Raw genomic sequence first — 13,899 nt, forward strand, 5'->3', positions numbered from 1 at the left:
GGAGTGTTGAACATTGCAAGCACTCATCCCCAGTCAACTGATCTGGGTTTAATCCACCACCGTTCTTTAGCCCACTCTGCCACCCCAGTTCAGACATGGCCATATGCAAATCAGTCTGACCCTGTGCCTCATAGGAAGAGTCCAGCCCGAACTGCCAAGCCATGTCTTCCCTGGACCGGAAACAAGCTTCCTAGGACCGGTTTCTGGCATTTCAGCCGCCTTCAGCCAAGCTTGCTTGAATCCAGTGGCAAAGTGAGCAAGGGACTCACGGCAGAGTGGGCTAAAGAACGGTGATGGATTGCTTGCAATGTTCAACACTCCGTCCATCATTTCCTTTAGTTTTTGCGTTACATATATGCATACAGCCAATGAGAAGTCACAATTTTTCTGCTGTCAGACGGAGACCATTTTTTGCGGCCAAAATGGTAAAATTTGCACTCATCGTGCTGCCAAAATGGTAAAATTTGCACTCATCGTGCTCTTCGGCTGATTTTACGATACTTTTGCCAATCGTGAAATCTCTAAATGCTGGATTGTCTGCATTGAGTCCACAATGTTCTTAGTAGATACTTTTAATATTCTGCGGATATTTCTCATGAGTTTTACTGTTTGCAAACAGTGTGGTACAGAGTAAACACTCTACAGAGAGTATCACTATTTACAGTACCCGCTTTTCTACTCATATCAACTTCAACTCTCAATGTTCGTTCACTGGCTGTGAGGCGTTTGATACCCATAAAAACTGTCTGTAATAGGGCATTCATTTTTAAAAAGACATAGAGAAAGTCAAGTTACTCAAGATACTCAGACAGTGGTGTACCTATTGAACACCATGTGCAGTGAGGGTGTCCTAAATCTTTTGGTTGATTTTTAATTTAAACTAAGCTACCCATGAAGTGTATGGTATGTGGTTAATGCTGCCCATAGTGCATGCTTGCTGCACTTAAGGGAGTTGTATCTGTGATGGCATTAATGATACTTCATGTTATTCTGACATATTTTGTATTTATTTTCAGACCTCTAATATCATACTACTTCATATAATAATGTGTACAAAAGCAGTTTGGATGATGTCATCAGCGATGTCATCAATGATGTAATTTTAGATATGATCAGTGATGTCATAAATTATGTCATAGAACAAGTAATAAGTGATGTAATATGTGAGGTCATAAGTAGTGCATGGCGGGGACGTAAATTATAGTTAGCTCCGATAACTATAACTGGCGAATATATGTGTTTTTTTTTTAAAGTTCAAAACATTAGTGTTGTCACTGTCATATTCACCAAACTATAAAATTATAATTTTAAAAAATCAGTGAATTTCTAGGGTTTTTCTTTAAAGGAAAACAGATCTTTTTATCACACCTAACTATAATGTTGCTTTATTTGAACATTGTTTTTTCCTGTGAATTTCAAGGTTTTGTTTAACGTAAAGTAATAATTTATTACCATATGTAAAATCAACCTCCCACAGGCCTTGCAAAGTGGGAGGTTGTCAACAGGCCAGGCCCTAGGGCCTACCTACCTGGAGGCAACCAGCACCCCCACAGGCAGCCAACACTACACTGTTCACGGCCTTCAGCTGTGCACAGGAGGGGTTTGGCTACAGGGTCTGGCCCATTGCCAACCCCTGTGGCCAACCCACTCTGAGTCAGCCAACCCCCCCACAAGCAACCAGTACAACTCTGCGCACAGCCTTTCGTCACAGGGTACATGGGGTTGCTCACAGGGCTAGGCTTGCATTCAATTCCTCACAGGCAACCACCCAGAGGCAGCCAACCTCATCTGCACACAGCCTTTCATTCTGCATGACATGGGCTTAGCCACAGGGCCTGTCTTACAGCCAGGCCCTGCTTCCAACTTCCCAAAGGCTGCCTATCCCCACAGCACACTGCCTTTGTATGTGGGGTGTTGGCCACAGGGCTTGGCTTGCTGCCAGATCCTGTTGCCAAACCCCCAGCAGACTGCCAACCCAACTCAAGCACAGCCCTTAGCCTGGGCAGTGTAGGGTTGGCCTTCAGCCCCAGGAACCCCCATCCCCTGGGGCAAAACATATATATGAAGTGCAGCTCATTCCCCGATCCTTTTTTGGCCCAGGGGACCCTATCCCCAGGGCCAATTAAAACAAAATGTGGCCTCCCTTACCCAAACTGTAAAAGCCCCAGGGAATCTTTCCCCAGGTCCAAAGACATTTAAACAGGTGAGGAGGGCATGCCGCACCTCTTCCAAAGCCTAAATAGGCCCTAGGGACCCCCTGTTAATTATTTTTAGGTGGGTGGGGGGCTTTGCAGCCACCTACCCCAAGCTTTCTCAGGCCCCGGTGACCCATCCGCCATGCCATCCATTTTTTAAGGGGAGGGGGCAACTTTCGACCCCGGGACCCCGTCCTATTGGAGGTCTGGGTGGCCCCCCTCCCAGTGGATCCCAGGGACCCCATCCAGCAGTTTGCCTAGTTTATTTTTAAATGTGAGGGGGTCTCAAGACCACTCTCCCAGCCTCATTAGGCCCTGGGGACCCCATCACCCCGGGCTGTATTTATTGTAAAAGAGAAAAGGTCCTTGTGGCCCCTTTTCGCAAGTCTCGTTAGACACTGGAGACCTATCCCCCTGGGCTATATTTTCTTAATGGGGAGGGGGCTGAATGGCCCACCTCCACTAGCCTTTTGTGGCTCAAGGACCCCATTCCCTGGGCCTCCATTTTAAATATGTAAATGCTCTATTTTAAATAGGTAGGCGGAACTCCATGAAGTGCAAAAAAAACTCTGCCACGCTACGCGAAGTTCTGCAAGCGGTCGAGTGGGTTAGAAAAAATGCTGTTCGCGATCATTTTCAGTGCCAGGTGTTTGTCCACTTTGTGAAACTATCACGAACAGAACCATGACCAGCACAAACGGGCACTGCTTGCTTTCTGCTGCTCGAGTATATTTTCTACCTTAGCGGCAGCTTTCTCAATACGAACAGACTGTTTCTCAACGCGAGCTGTTGCAAGCATACGCGGCCATTTGCATTGAGAAATCTGACTGCCCACATTGAGAAATCTATCCTGGCTGAAAGGTGGATTTTCATTGCTCGCGTCCACCAACTTGATGTTGATGAGCAAGGTAAAAAACTCCGCTCCATGAGAGAAAGAGGTTGCTCCAAACAAGGGGAGTGTGAAAAAGGAAAGTGCTCGTGAGGTAGGACAGATATAAAGGAGGGGAATCCCGAACGCAAATTCAGTAACCAATCAATTACTCATTATGGTATCCTTAGTAAAACTGGTCGTGGTTCATAGTGGCAGAGGATATAAATTACCCTCATTGCACCAGGGTCGAAACGTCGACACTCTCCCCCAGTGGGCCTGTACCTGATATCATCCCAGCCCTGCCTTTTCACAGATGAATGTTCTCTGTGCGTCATCAGAAAATCATCAAATTAATATTTGTAAATCCATAAGGGACAGGACTAGCTGTAAAACTGGTGCCACTATGAACCAAGTCCAGTTTTACTAAAATTTCTCTATTTGGAGCATTGGAAATGGTGATCTGTTATAAAATTAGCTAAATAATAAACAGTCACTATTGGAGTGATATTTTGTGCCTTTGTGTCTTTTGAGGATATACTGGTTTGCATTGTAAAGAAAATGGAGGTACATTAATGATACAATGCTAATTCTATATGTACCGGATGCCCTTTGACTAATGAATGTTTTTCATAACTGAATTGTAGCTTTAAAGAAGTCTAGGACCATTGTTTCCTATACCAATGGTGAGCATCCATGGCATATGACTGTAATACCTGGGAATTCAAAGTAGTCTGTCCATAACAGGCATTTGTACATGGGAGTACATGATGATAATGACAAGCTGATGTTTTGAGACTGTGCATTTCTCAAAAACTGAAAACTGATATTTTAAAGGCAGTTATAGTTTTCAAAAATGGGGTTTCTTCTGGAAAATTGAGTTTGTTTGCCCACAGTGGAAAGTAGTATAAGATAGAAAAATGTGCATTTTCAGAAACTGGTGAATGATAATTCAAGCTGAGCTGGGGAGATGTTCTGCTGTGCTTATGTCCTTTGTGCCACTGGGCATGTCAAGATTTGAATGTTACTTCATAAGTCAAGGGGAGGCATTTAATATTGAAGAACTTTTTCCCAACATTTCTGCTGGTAACCGCACTGAAAATCTTGCTTTTGCTGGTCATAGTGTAGTCACTATTTTACAGGTATAAAATTTGCTAGTAGCTCGGGAAGACTTTCCTTGAGCAGAAGTAGCTCTCACTACAGAAAAGGTTGGAGATTCCTGTTCTAAAGTGTAGGAAGACATAAGTTAATTTAGCAAACTGTGTAGAGGTAGGGAATATAATTTATATATACACATATATATATATATATATATATATATATATATATATATATATATATATATATATATATATATATATATATATATATATATATATATATATACACACACACACACACATATATGTGTGTGTGTTTTAAGTTTAGCTAATACCACTGCACTTCCTTGAAAGCACTGCAGTATCAGTAGAAATAAAAAAAATGATATGATAAAAAACACTCTATAACACGCCACTTCAAAATTTCCGTGGTACACTTACAATGTAAAAAAAAAGGAAAATACACCATAGAACTGTATGCCACTGCACTCTTTGCCAGTGCATTAAACACCACTAATGGACGCTGCACCACTCCGCTCTTTGCCACTCTACCGTACGCTGCTCCACTCCACTCTACACCACTGCACTCTACGCAACTGCACTCTATTCTGTATCACTGCACTCTATGCCACTTTACTCGACTCTGCACCTCTCTGCCATTGCACTTTATGCTACTACAATCTGCGCAACTCTACTCTCCACCTCTATACTCTATGCCACTGGCCTGTATGCCACTGCACGCTGTGCCATTGCACTGTACTCTAGGCCACTTCACTCTAGGTCACTCTGTTCTAATATGTGGCAACCTACTCTAGGCCACTTCACTCCATGCCACTGCACTCTATACAACTCTACTGTACAACATGCCACTGTACTCCACAGAATGCCAGTCTACTGTATTATATGCCATTCTACCCTATGCCACTGTAGTTTACTCTACTCCAATGCACTGTACTCCACTCTATACCACTCTACTCCATTCCACTCTACTCCACTCTAGAGCACTTATGCTACTCCAAGCCACTGTACTCTACTCCACTCTATGCCACTCTTCTTCATTCTACTCTACACAACTCCTGTTCACTATAATCCACCTCTACTCTTTGCCACTCTATTCTACTCCACTTCATTCTACCCCACTTCACTGTAACCCACTTCACTCTTTGCCACCCTACTCTACGCTGCTCTACGCTATGCCACTCCAAGCCACTCTACTCTCTTCCACTTTACGCAACTCTACTTCACTTTACACCACTTCAAACCACACTATGCCAGTGCTCTCTTCCACTTCCCTCTACTTGACTCTACTCTATTCTGCACCTTTGTACCTTACGCCACTGCGCTGTACTCCACTGTACAGTACTCTGCACTAACCTACTCTACGCCACTGCACTCTATGTCTCTGCACCCTACGCCACTCCACTCTAAACCACTCTGCTCTACGCAACTCTACTCCAACCACCTTCACGCAACCCTACTTCACTCTACCCGACTTGACTCCTCACCACTTTACTCGCCACTCCACTCTACATCAATATGCTTTAGCTCACTTGACTCTATCCCACTTGACTCTACACCACTCCACTTTATGCAATTCTACTCAATGCCACTGTACTCTACTCCTCTTCACTCGACACCACTTCACTCTACCACACTTCACTCTACAACACTCTACTGTACGCCACTCTACTCTGTGCCACTTTAACCTACCCCACTTCACTTCACTTCCCTCTAGCCACTCTACTGTATGTTACTCTACACTATGCCGCTCCAAGCCCTCCCCATGAACTGCTGATACCCTTTCATATTACATCACTTATAACATTTTAAATCATAGTGTTCATAACAACAATTATAAAATCTCAAATGACATCATGCACATCACTCTGGGCATGGTAGAGGGCCGAGTTATAGGTAATTTTATGTGGCTAGCAAGTTGACAACACTGTGTATGGAGGTGCGAGAGTTATAGTGCTTTTTGCTCATGGTGCAAATTATAACTTTAAGTTATAACTATAACTTATCAATTTCTAATGTTTGTGTAGTTTAATAGATTTTTTTATAGTTTCTGTATAGAAATATTACACTGTCTTTCTAACTCTAATCTTAAACCACAGTTTTTTTCCATCAAAAATATGTGTGTGTATTTATACATTAATACATATTTATGCCTTAAGTCTAGAGACTATATCTTTTTTTTATTGTTGTTATTTTACATTCATTTTGAAATACAAGAAATTTGATTTGCTAACCGTACAAATCATTCAATTTAATATTAAAGTGCAGCAGGTCAGCTACTTTCCATAATGAAAATATGGCATTAAACTTTCACGGGTGGGATTTTATGTTTTTTCATGCTGTATTTATGAGAGCTGCTTCCAGGGATTAGAGTGTATGCCTTGTAGCTGCTTTATGCCCCCCTATACAAAAATAGACTATTTTCGCTGATTGCTATCATGAGCCAAATACTGATTGTAGTGTCTTTGTACACGTTGCTTTTCTTTCAGACAGTTGATTCGGGAGCGCGACAGAATGCTGTACCAAAAGACGTGCCGGAATATGTCCTTTACACCATTGGCAGCTGTGTACTTGTAATTGGATCTGTTGGGGTTATAGGAAACCTATTAGTTCTCTATGCATTTTACAGGTAAAGGAAATTGACTTCAGATATTGTAAATAATCTGTCACAAAGATTGTTGAATAGTGTATGATGTCATTTGCATGTGGAAAGAGACAAATCTGGTATTTGGCATGCATTTTCATGGTGTCTGGTCGATGCGCTACCGAAATACCTTCCCACCACACACAGTATCTGCACCACAGGGAGCCATGGGCCTTTGTGTTAGAGGGGAGCTCCATTCATCCCCCTTCAACCTCCATTCATCCCCCTTCAACCTCTGGCTTTTTTGCAATTTTCTCGATGCGAATATCAAGTCCACATGGGGGACAGTTAATACCGCATTTCAGATTTGGTGAGTAGCACAAGCACCCTGCATCTCCATGGCTTCAGTGCATACCCCTGTGAGGCAGATGCTTTGAAGGTGAAGTTGAATGATAAACAAATGTCCTATCGCCTTCATCCAGTCGACATTCTTTGTTTTTCTGAAACAAACTTCCAGACATGGATATTTATTCGAAAAACGAAAATCCAATAACCATCACACAGAGGGAGCTTTCTCCTTCCACTTCTGAGCCAGTGACTGTTTAAACTGCCCGGGACAACCATGTCTTCCATGATGATCCCATAGCAATAATATGGCAGTCCAGAGTCAAAGGGGTCACCAGTCAGGAGTTTACCATAGTAGAGCAAGCTGGAGCCCTTAGAAAGGCCAAAAAGGTAGAGGACAGTAGTAAAGAAGAACCTGGTAGTGTCAACTACACACTCCCGCTTATAGTTCGAAAGACAAGAATAAGGGTAGGTACATTCTGAAAGCTTGTAGAGGGTAGTCTCCACTGTAGAACCAAATGCATTTGACGCACTCTGCAACAATTTATTGTGGTGCAGTGAATGTGGAGTTAAAGTCTGTGGGGCGAAACCCTTGTTGTATTGATCCTGGTCCTGATGGTACACACTACCCAAAATCTAAGAGTGTGCCTTTTGGTAGACAATACACAATATCTAAGAGTGTGAAACAAAGAAGCCTTAGTAGTCCTGCCTTGTAAAGTAGGAAAGGCCTTCGACATATATTGAATTATTTTACATAGATATTTGGGCATAGATTATGTCTATCATTGTTGGACATGTCTCACAAGTCTTTGAAAAATCTCATTGCTTCTTAAAGTATCTTTACAAACACAAACAGGGTGGGAGCACACCGCCTTGACATCCCAGCACCCAGTTCACTCAGATGCATTCTGGTAAAACAGTGCATGGTAAAACTTACTTCCATTCAACAGTCTTTCATTTTCACTATGGTTGGTGCAGTTAATGCTGAGTTTCTCTAGACATGAGCTCATGTTTCAGGATAGCTTTCATTCATCAGTAGAAAGTAACACATACAGTTAGAGGTGCTGGAAATGCTAGCAGGCTAAATTGACAGAAATGTGGTTGAATACCTACTCTGTCTTTGGCTCAGAAAACATATTTTTCAGGTTGAGCTGAAGAATCTAGAAGAAAGTGAAGCTGAAATCCTAACTTTTTTTTAGGTCTTGGCGAGACAGTGCATGCGCTCTCTCAAAGAGACATGTTGTGTTCTATCTGTGGGCTTACAGGTCGCCCATCTCCTACAATTGGTAAACTTCAGCATTGCTCTCATTTTCTTTGATGCTGTTCTTCATGGCATGCAGGAGTTGTGCCTGTTTCTTGTGTTTGGCCCTCCCATAGCGCATAGACCAAGTGCATGTCTCCTTACACTGCTCTCGGTTTGTGGAGCTATTTTTTTCTTTGTTTTCAAGCAATCCATAAGACTACTTGTCTTTTTAGGCCGTTTCCTCTGTACACATACACACATACCACTAACATGCCTGAGTGTGTACAGAAATTAATGCATTTCTTTAAAACGTTGTTAAAACATGCACAGCACTTTTTTTTGCCTGATCCGATAGTATCGGATTGCTTGTTCCATCCTCCATCTTGTTCTTTGTTTTCAAGCACTACATAGGAGTACTTGTAATTTCAGGTCGTCTCCCTTGTACACGTACACGCACACCACTAAAGTGCATGCAATGTGTACATAAATAAATGCATTTCTTAAAAAGTTGCTAAAACACGAAGAGTGCTTGTTTTTTTGCACAATCCGATGGTATTGGAGCACTTGGTCCACCCTCCATCTTGCCATAGTGCTAACCCCAGCCAGTGGTATTGAAGCACATTAAGTGCTCACTGGTCACATTACACAGCGACACATTCATTGTTGTAGGCGGAAGAAGAGTACACCACATCCTCGCTTCACTTTAAACCTCAATTGTTTCTTACTATCACTTCAACATTTGTTCAGCAAGACCCTGACAAATCCAATAGATCTTGGCAATACCCAAGCTATTGGCCTTGTCAGTGTGAATGACTTTTAGCAATGTCATCCAGCAGCCCACCTGCTGTTCAGCCTGACTAAAAGTCAATGAAAAAAGCCCCCTGATGTGGCCAGCACAGGTCACGTCAAAACACTTTTTTTGTATTTGATGGGGCAGGACAATAAGCTCAGTATGGGGGGGGGGCGCGAAGAGACTCGACATTGGTGCAACATCCTGACATCCTGTGATTCTGAGCTTTCACTAACTTTCAGCCATGCTGAACAGCAGATGTGCTGCTAGACAACATGGATAAAGACATTCACATTAACAAAGCCAATAGCTCTGGCATTGCCGAGACTATTAGCTTTTCCAATGCTTGTTATAGATCAGTGATCTAATTCGTAAAAGGTTTTGGAAAACCTGGAAACCCATGCGTCATAAATCTGTGAATCACTTAGAGTTTCAACTTTTCACGGAAGCACAATATTCCACTTTGGTGCGCATTGAATACTATACAAGTCACACAATTCTGTGCATGCTTCTACTCCCCCATGTTTTTGCACGTAGATTCCAGATTTGAGTTGGCAATATTGAGGATTTCTTACTATTTAATAACTGATAACTTCATTAATTGTTTTACCACTGTGATGATGCTTAGTAATGGTCCTGCTTAATGCGGGCTGAATTCTGAAACAATGCACTGACAGCATAAAATCGTAAATTACTTTTTAAAGAACAAACAGCAGTCATACACTGAAGTTGAGCCCTCAATTTAGATATTTCAAAGAACATATGTTAAACAGATTAACTGATATTTTTCAGCAATCATTTCTTAGTCTTTTTTTATTATATGCATCATCATTTTATTCACATTTGTGTAGGATTAAACTTTACCAACATCCCTGCCCAATATGTTTTACATCTTTGTCTGAAAAATTATTTTTGAATTGTTTCTGATTGTTGTTGAATCTTTTGAGGGTTTTCGAGGTTTGGAGCGTCTATTCAGCTGATTAGCTTGAGCAAGGAAAGTATTTTAAAAGCACATATACATGAAAAGGGTCTATAGAGGAGGAATGTAACAACCTGACTCAAGCAGGTCACAGGGATTAAGGAAAGGTAAATAAAAGGCAAGTAACAAAGGAAGGGGAGAGCACATAAATAGAAAGGGGTTCTAATGATTGCCCCCGGGAGCTGTGCTTCCACATGTTGCCTTCTAAGCAGTGCTTAATTTGTAAAAGTGCCAGGGCTCTCGTCCTGAGGCCACTGCAGCTTGCATCTCACATAACCCATGCCAGCTGCCAATGACAGTACCTACACAGCTACCAACCTTCACACTTCTACAAGTGTGACAAGTCACCACTATTCCAGGCCCCCAAAGACAGAAGAATGGCTTGGGAGTCAGATTTTAGTCATTGTTAATGTAAATTGAACAACTAAACCACTGTTGTTGTGTTCATACCTAAATTAGCATGACAGCGCCACCATGTGGCAGACTGTCATAGCTCCGGTGCTGACAATAAGGTGCCGGTGCTCCGCACCGGAAACCTCCGGCTCAAAATAAGCACTGCTTCTAGGTATTTTTGCACTGGACGGTCACTTTTCTTACTGAAGGCTGTTCAGATTTTCGTTTCTTTGATCATTTGGCTGTTTCTTTGACAGATAGAGGTATCACCTCATGGATTCAGGGAGATCGGGGCCCTGATTTACAAACACTTTCTATTGGTATTGCATGACTTTTGTGAACACAGACCTGATGCAAAGTGTTGACATTTACAATGTGAAACAAATCAAGATTTGCTTTGGATTGTAACCCAAAGAAACACAGTGCAGCGTAATGTGCTGCCTTGCATTGCTTGCATCAAGGAGGCATTCTATGGGTGGTGCGTGGATGCTCTCGTGCATGTACCCATGGATATTGACACAAATCCAGATCTACAAAGACGTGTAGACATGGATTTGTGCTATAAAAAAAATCCTGTGCCTCCCTGGTGCTGGTGGAACAAGTAGAAATATTTTTATTTCTCCTAATTTGTTCCTCTTTTCATTTGTGCTGCATTCAAGAGGAAATTGCCTTTCACCATAGTTTTGTGTGTAGAAAGGGACCCCCTTCTGGAGAAAAACTATGCTGAACACAGCACAGACACCCTCTCACTATAGTGCAAGTGTCTGTGTTGGTGAATGGCAGCATAAAGTGAGTAATTCCCATTCATGCAATGCAGTGCAGCCACATAACTTGCTGAGCTGCGTTGCACGGTTTATTTGTAATCCGGGACCTATATGCTTTGGCATGTAGCTGGCAAAATAATCTGCTGGACCTGCATCATTTGCCTTCTTTTATTTGTCAGATGTAATTTTTTCAGAAATATTGGTCTACTTCTGGAGCCATTTAGTTCATATTGCTAAAAAGTTACAGTGTAATTTCTTTGTAAGATCTTGTGTTGTCCTGTTTCATAATTCCATGCAGTGGTTTCTCCTATGGGCCTCATTGCAGGGTTCCCAGGTGCAGTGCTGTTAATTCTACACCCTGCAGTTAGCAATACTGGGGCTTGCATCGCCGGGGGTGTGAAGGTTATGTGAATTATGGGTTAAACCCTGACAATCCATTGAGTATTGAGGAATTACCTAAGTAATCTGTAATTTCTGGTATGATTTGTCTAGTAATTCCTTAGTCTTTATTGCAGTTTCTACTAAATATTTCGGCTACTTTCTCTTGGAGAAACTTGAGAGGCCCGAGGAACTCTGCAGACCTCGTAAATTTTGATGAGGCTGGTAACACACTTTTCAGCCCCATCAGGAATTATGGAACTTTCCTAATGAGAGTTTTTGACAGTATGACAATCCAAGCAGACAAACATAAAGGCAAAGAGCTGAGTGACATGGATCAAGAGCAGCTGCATGGGCACTAGTGCAGAGTCTTGTCAAGAGATCACATGCCAGTTAATTTCAAAACTTATGTATCCAAGCTATTAGTTGCTTCGGACCCTGTATGCATCATTGCATCCCCAACTCAGTCTAAGTTTGCAGATCCTTAAATGCCACTGGCATAAACATATTGCATTAGTCGCTTATGCACAACATACACTGACAGGAGACTTGTCATATAACAATCACTGTGTCTCCAGAGATTGGATTCTTAAAATATAGGGGCCCGATTCACAGAACTAACTTAAGACAAAATCCTAAACTTACTACCATTTTGGTATTCACAGAAGGCACTTACTCATTTTGGTATTCACAGAAGACACTTACTCATTTCGGTATTCGCAGAAGTTAGGAGTCCTAACTTTAGGACTCCTAAATGCCTCCTGTGAATACCGAAAGTCTTAAAGGTAGGATTTTACTCAGTTTAGGAGTAGTAAAGTTAGGAGTCCTAACTTTGGGACTCCTAAACTTAGAAAAATCCTAACTTTAAGACTTTCGGTATTCACAGAAGGCATTTAGGAGTCCTAAAGTTAGGACTCCTAACTTCTGCGAATACCGAAATGAGTAAGTACCTTCAGTGAATACCAAAATGAGTAAGTGCCTTCTGTGAATACCAAAATGGTAGTAAGTTTAGGATTTTGTCTTAAGTTAGTTCTGTGAATCGGGCCCTACTTGTTTTTTGATTGATTACTGCTTTTTAGCATACTGTGATCTTGTTCATTTTATATTGTAAAGGCATCACTAAATATATAACCAATTGTTGCATTTCTATGATGCTAGACTGTATATTAAAGTCATATTTTCTGCCATGTTCCCACAATTCTCTTCGCTCGAAAACATCTGTTATTTTAACCTTGTCATTGCAGTTCCATAAAGGACTGATAAGGGAAGCCGTGAAAAATAGTTGTATCTCAACTGCTTCTAAAATGTAACATCTGATTTTGGGTTACATGTTTTCCTAGAAGCTTCCGATGCTGAATATATCACCTACAAAATACCTGTTATGTAGTATACAAAAATGTGATGGGGATGCCTGAATTAATCTTTACCACTTGTATTAACTAGGGCCACATCCAAGTTCCTAGTTTTTGTGCCCACACTGTCATTTCAGATTAGACCCAGCCATATGCAAATAAACCTTAATCCTGCTCCAATAGGAACAATCCAGTCCAAACTGACAAGCCAGATTTCCTCTGAACTGGAACACATCCAACGGAAGACCAGTTTCACACTAGTTGTAGCTTGTCAGATGGGTACAGCTTAGTTCCAGTGGCAATGTGAGCACAGGACCCACGTTTGGGCCTATCCTTCGCATTATACAAAAATGTGATGGGTGTGATGCTTGAATTAATCTCAGCCACTGATAATTACTCGGAACCTCATCCCAGCCCATTGTTTGTTTGCCCATAATGCCACATCAGATTAGACCCAGTGTACGAAATTGGGTCTCTAGTTGGCAGGGGTATTTACCCTGTTCAAGTAGGGACCACAATCCTAGTTAGGGTAAGTCAGATGCACCACTTAAATAAACCTGTGCACACCCAATGATACTTTGGCACAGAGCAGTCATGCTTACCTTAGAAGACAATGTGTAAAGTGTTTGTGCAACACTTGCAACAGAAACAAAGTGAAAACCCTACAAACAGACTCCAAACCACTTTAGAAAAATAGTACACTCTTTACAAGGAAAAATTAGACCAAAACAACAAGAATCCAATTACTACTTTTCTACTTATACATGTTTAAATTAGAAGGTAAAACACAGTGTTCAGAGTGCTCCTTGTATTTCAGGGTTTTTTGGGAGGTCATGCTAGACCGAGGAGAAGTGTCAAAATCAGCACTGGGGTCTTTCACTCGGTATTAT

General features: G+C 41.7%; 1 protein-coding gene across 1 annotated transcript in view; it reads left to right on the forward strand.

Annotated features, from left to right (window-relative positions):
- LOC146861993 (melanopsin-like) overlaps positions 1–13,899 on the forward strand; it is a 1,224,863-nt gene that overhangs the window by 235,470 nt on the left and 975,494 nt on the right. Inside the window, exon 2 of the mRNA XM_085641148.1 lies at positions 6,671–6,810. Coding sequence (XP_085497274.1) covers positions 6,671–6,810 — 140 coding nt within the window. The remainder of the gene's footprint in view (positions 1–6,670; positions 6,811–13,899) is intronic.

Source organism: Triturus cristatus, chromosome 2_2, assembly GCF_964204655.1.
Source record: "Triturus cristatus chromosome 2_2, aTriCri1.1, whole genome shotgun sequence".
Lineage (NCBI taxonomy): Eukaryota > Metazoa > Chordata > Amphibia > Caudata > Salamandridae > Triturus > Triturus cristatus.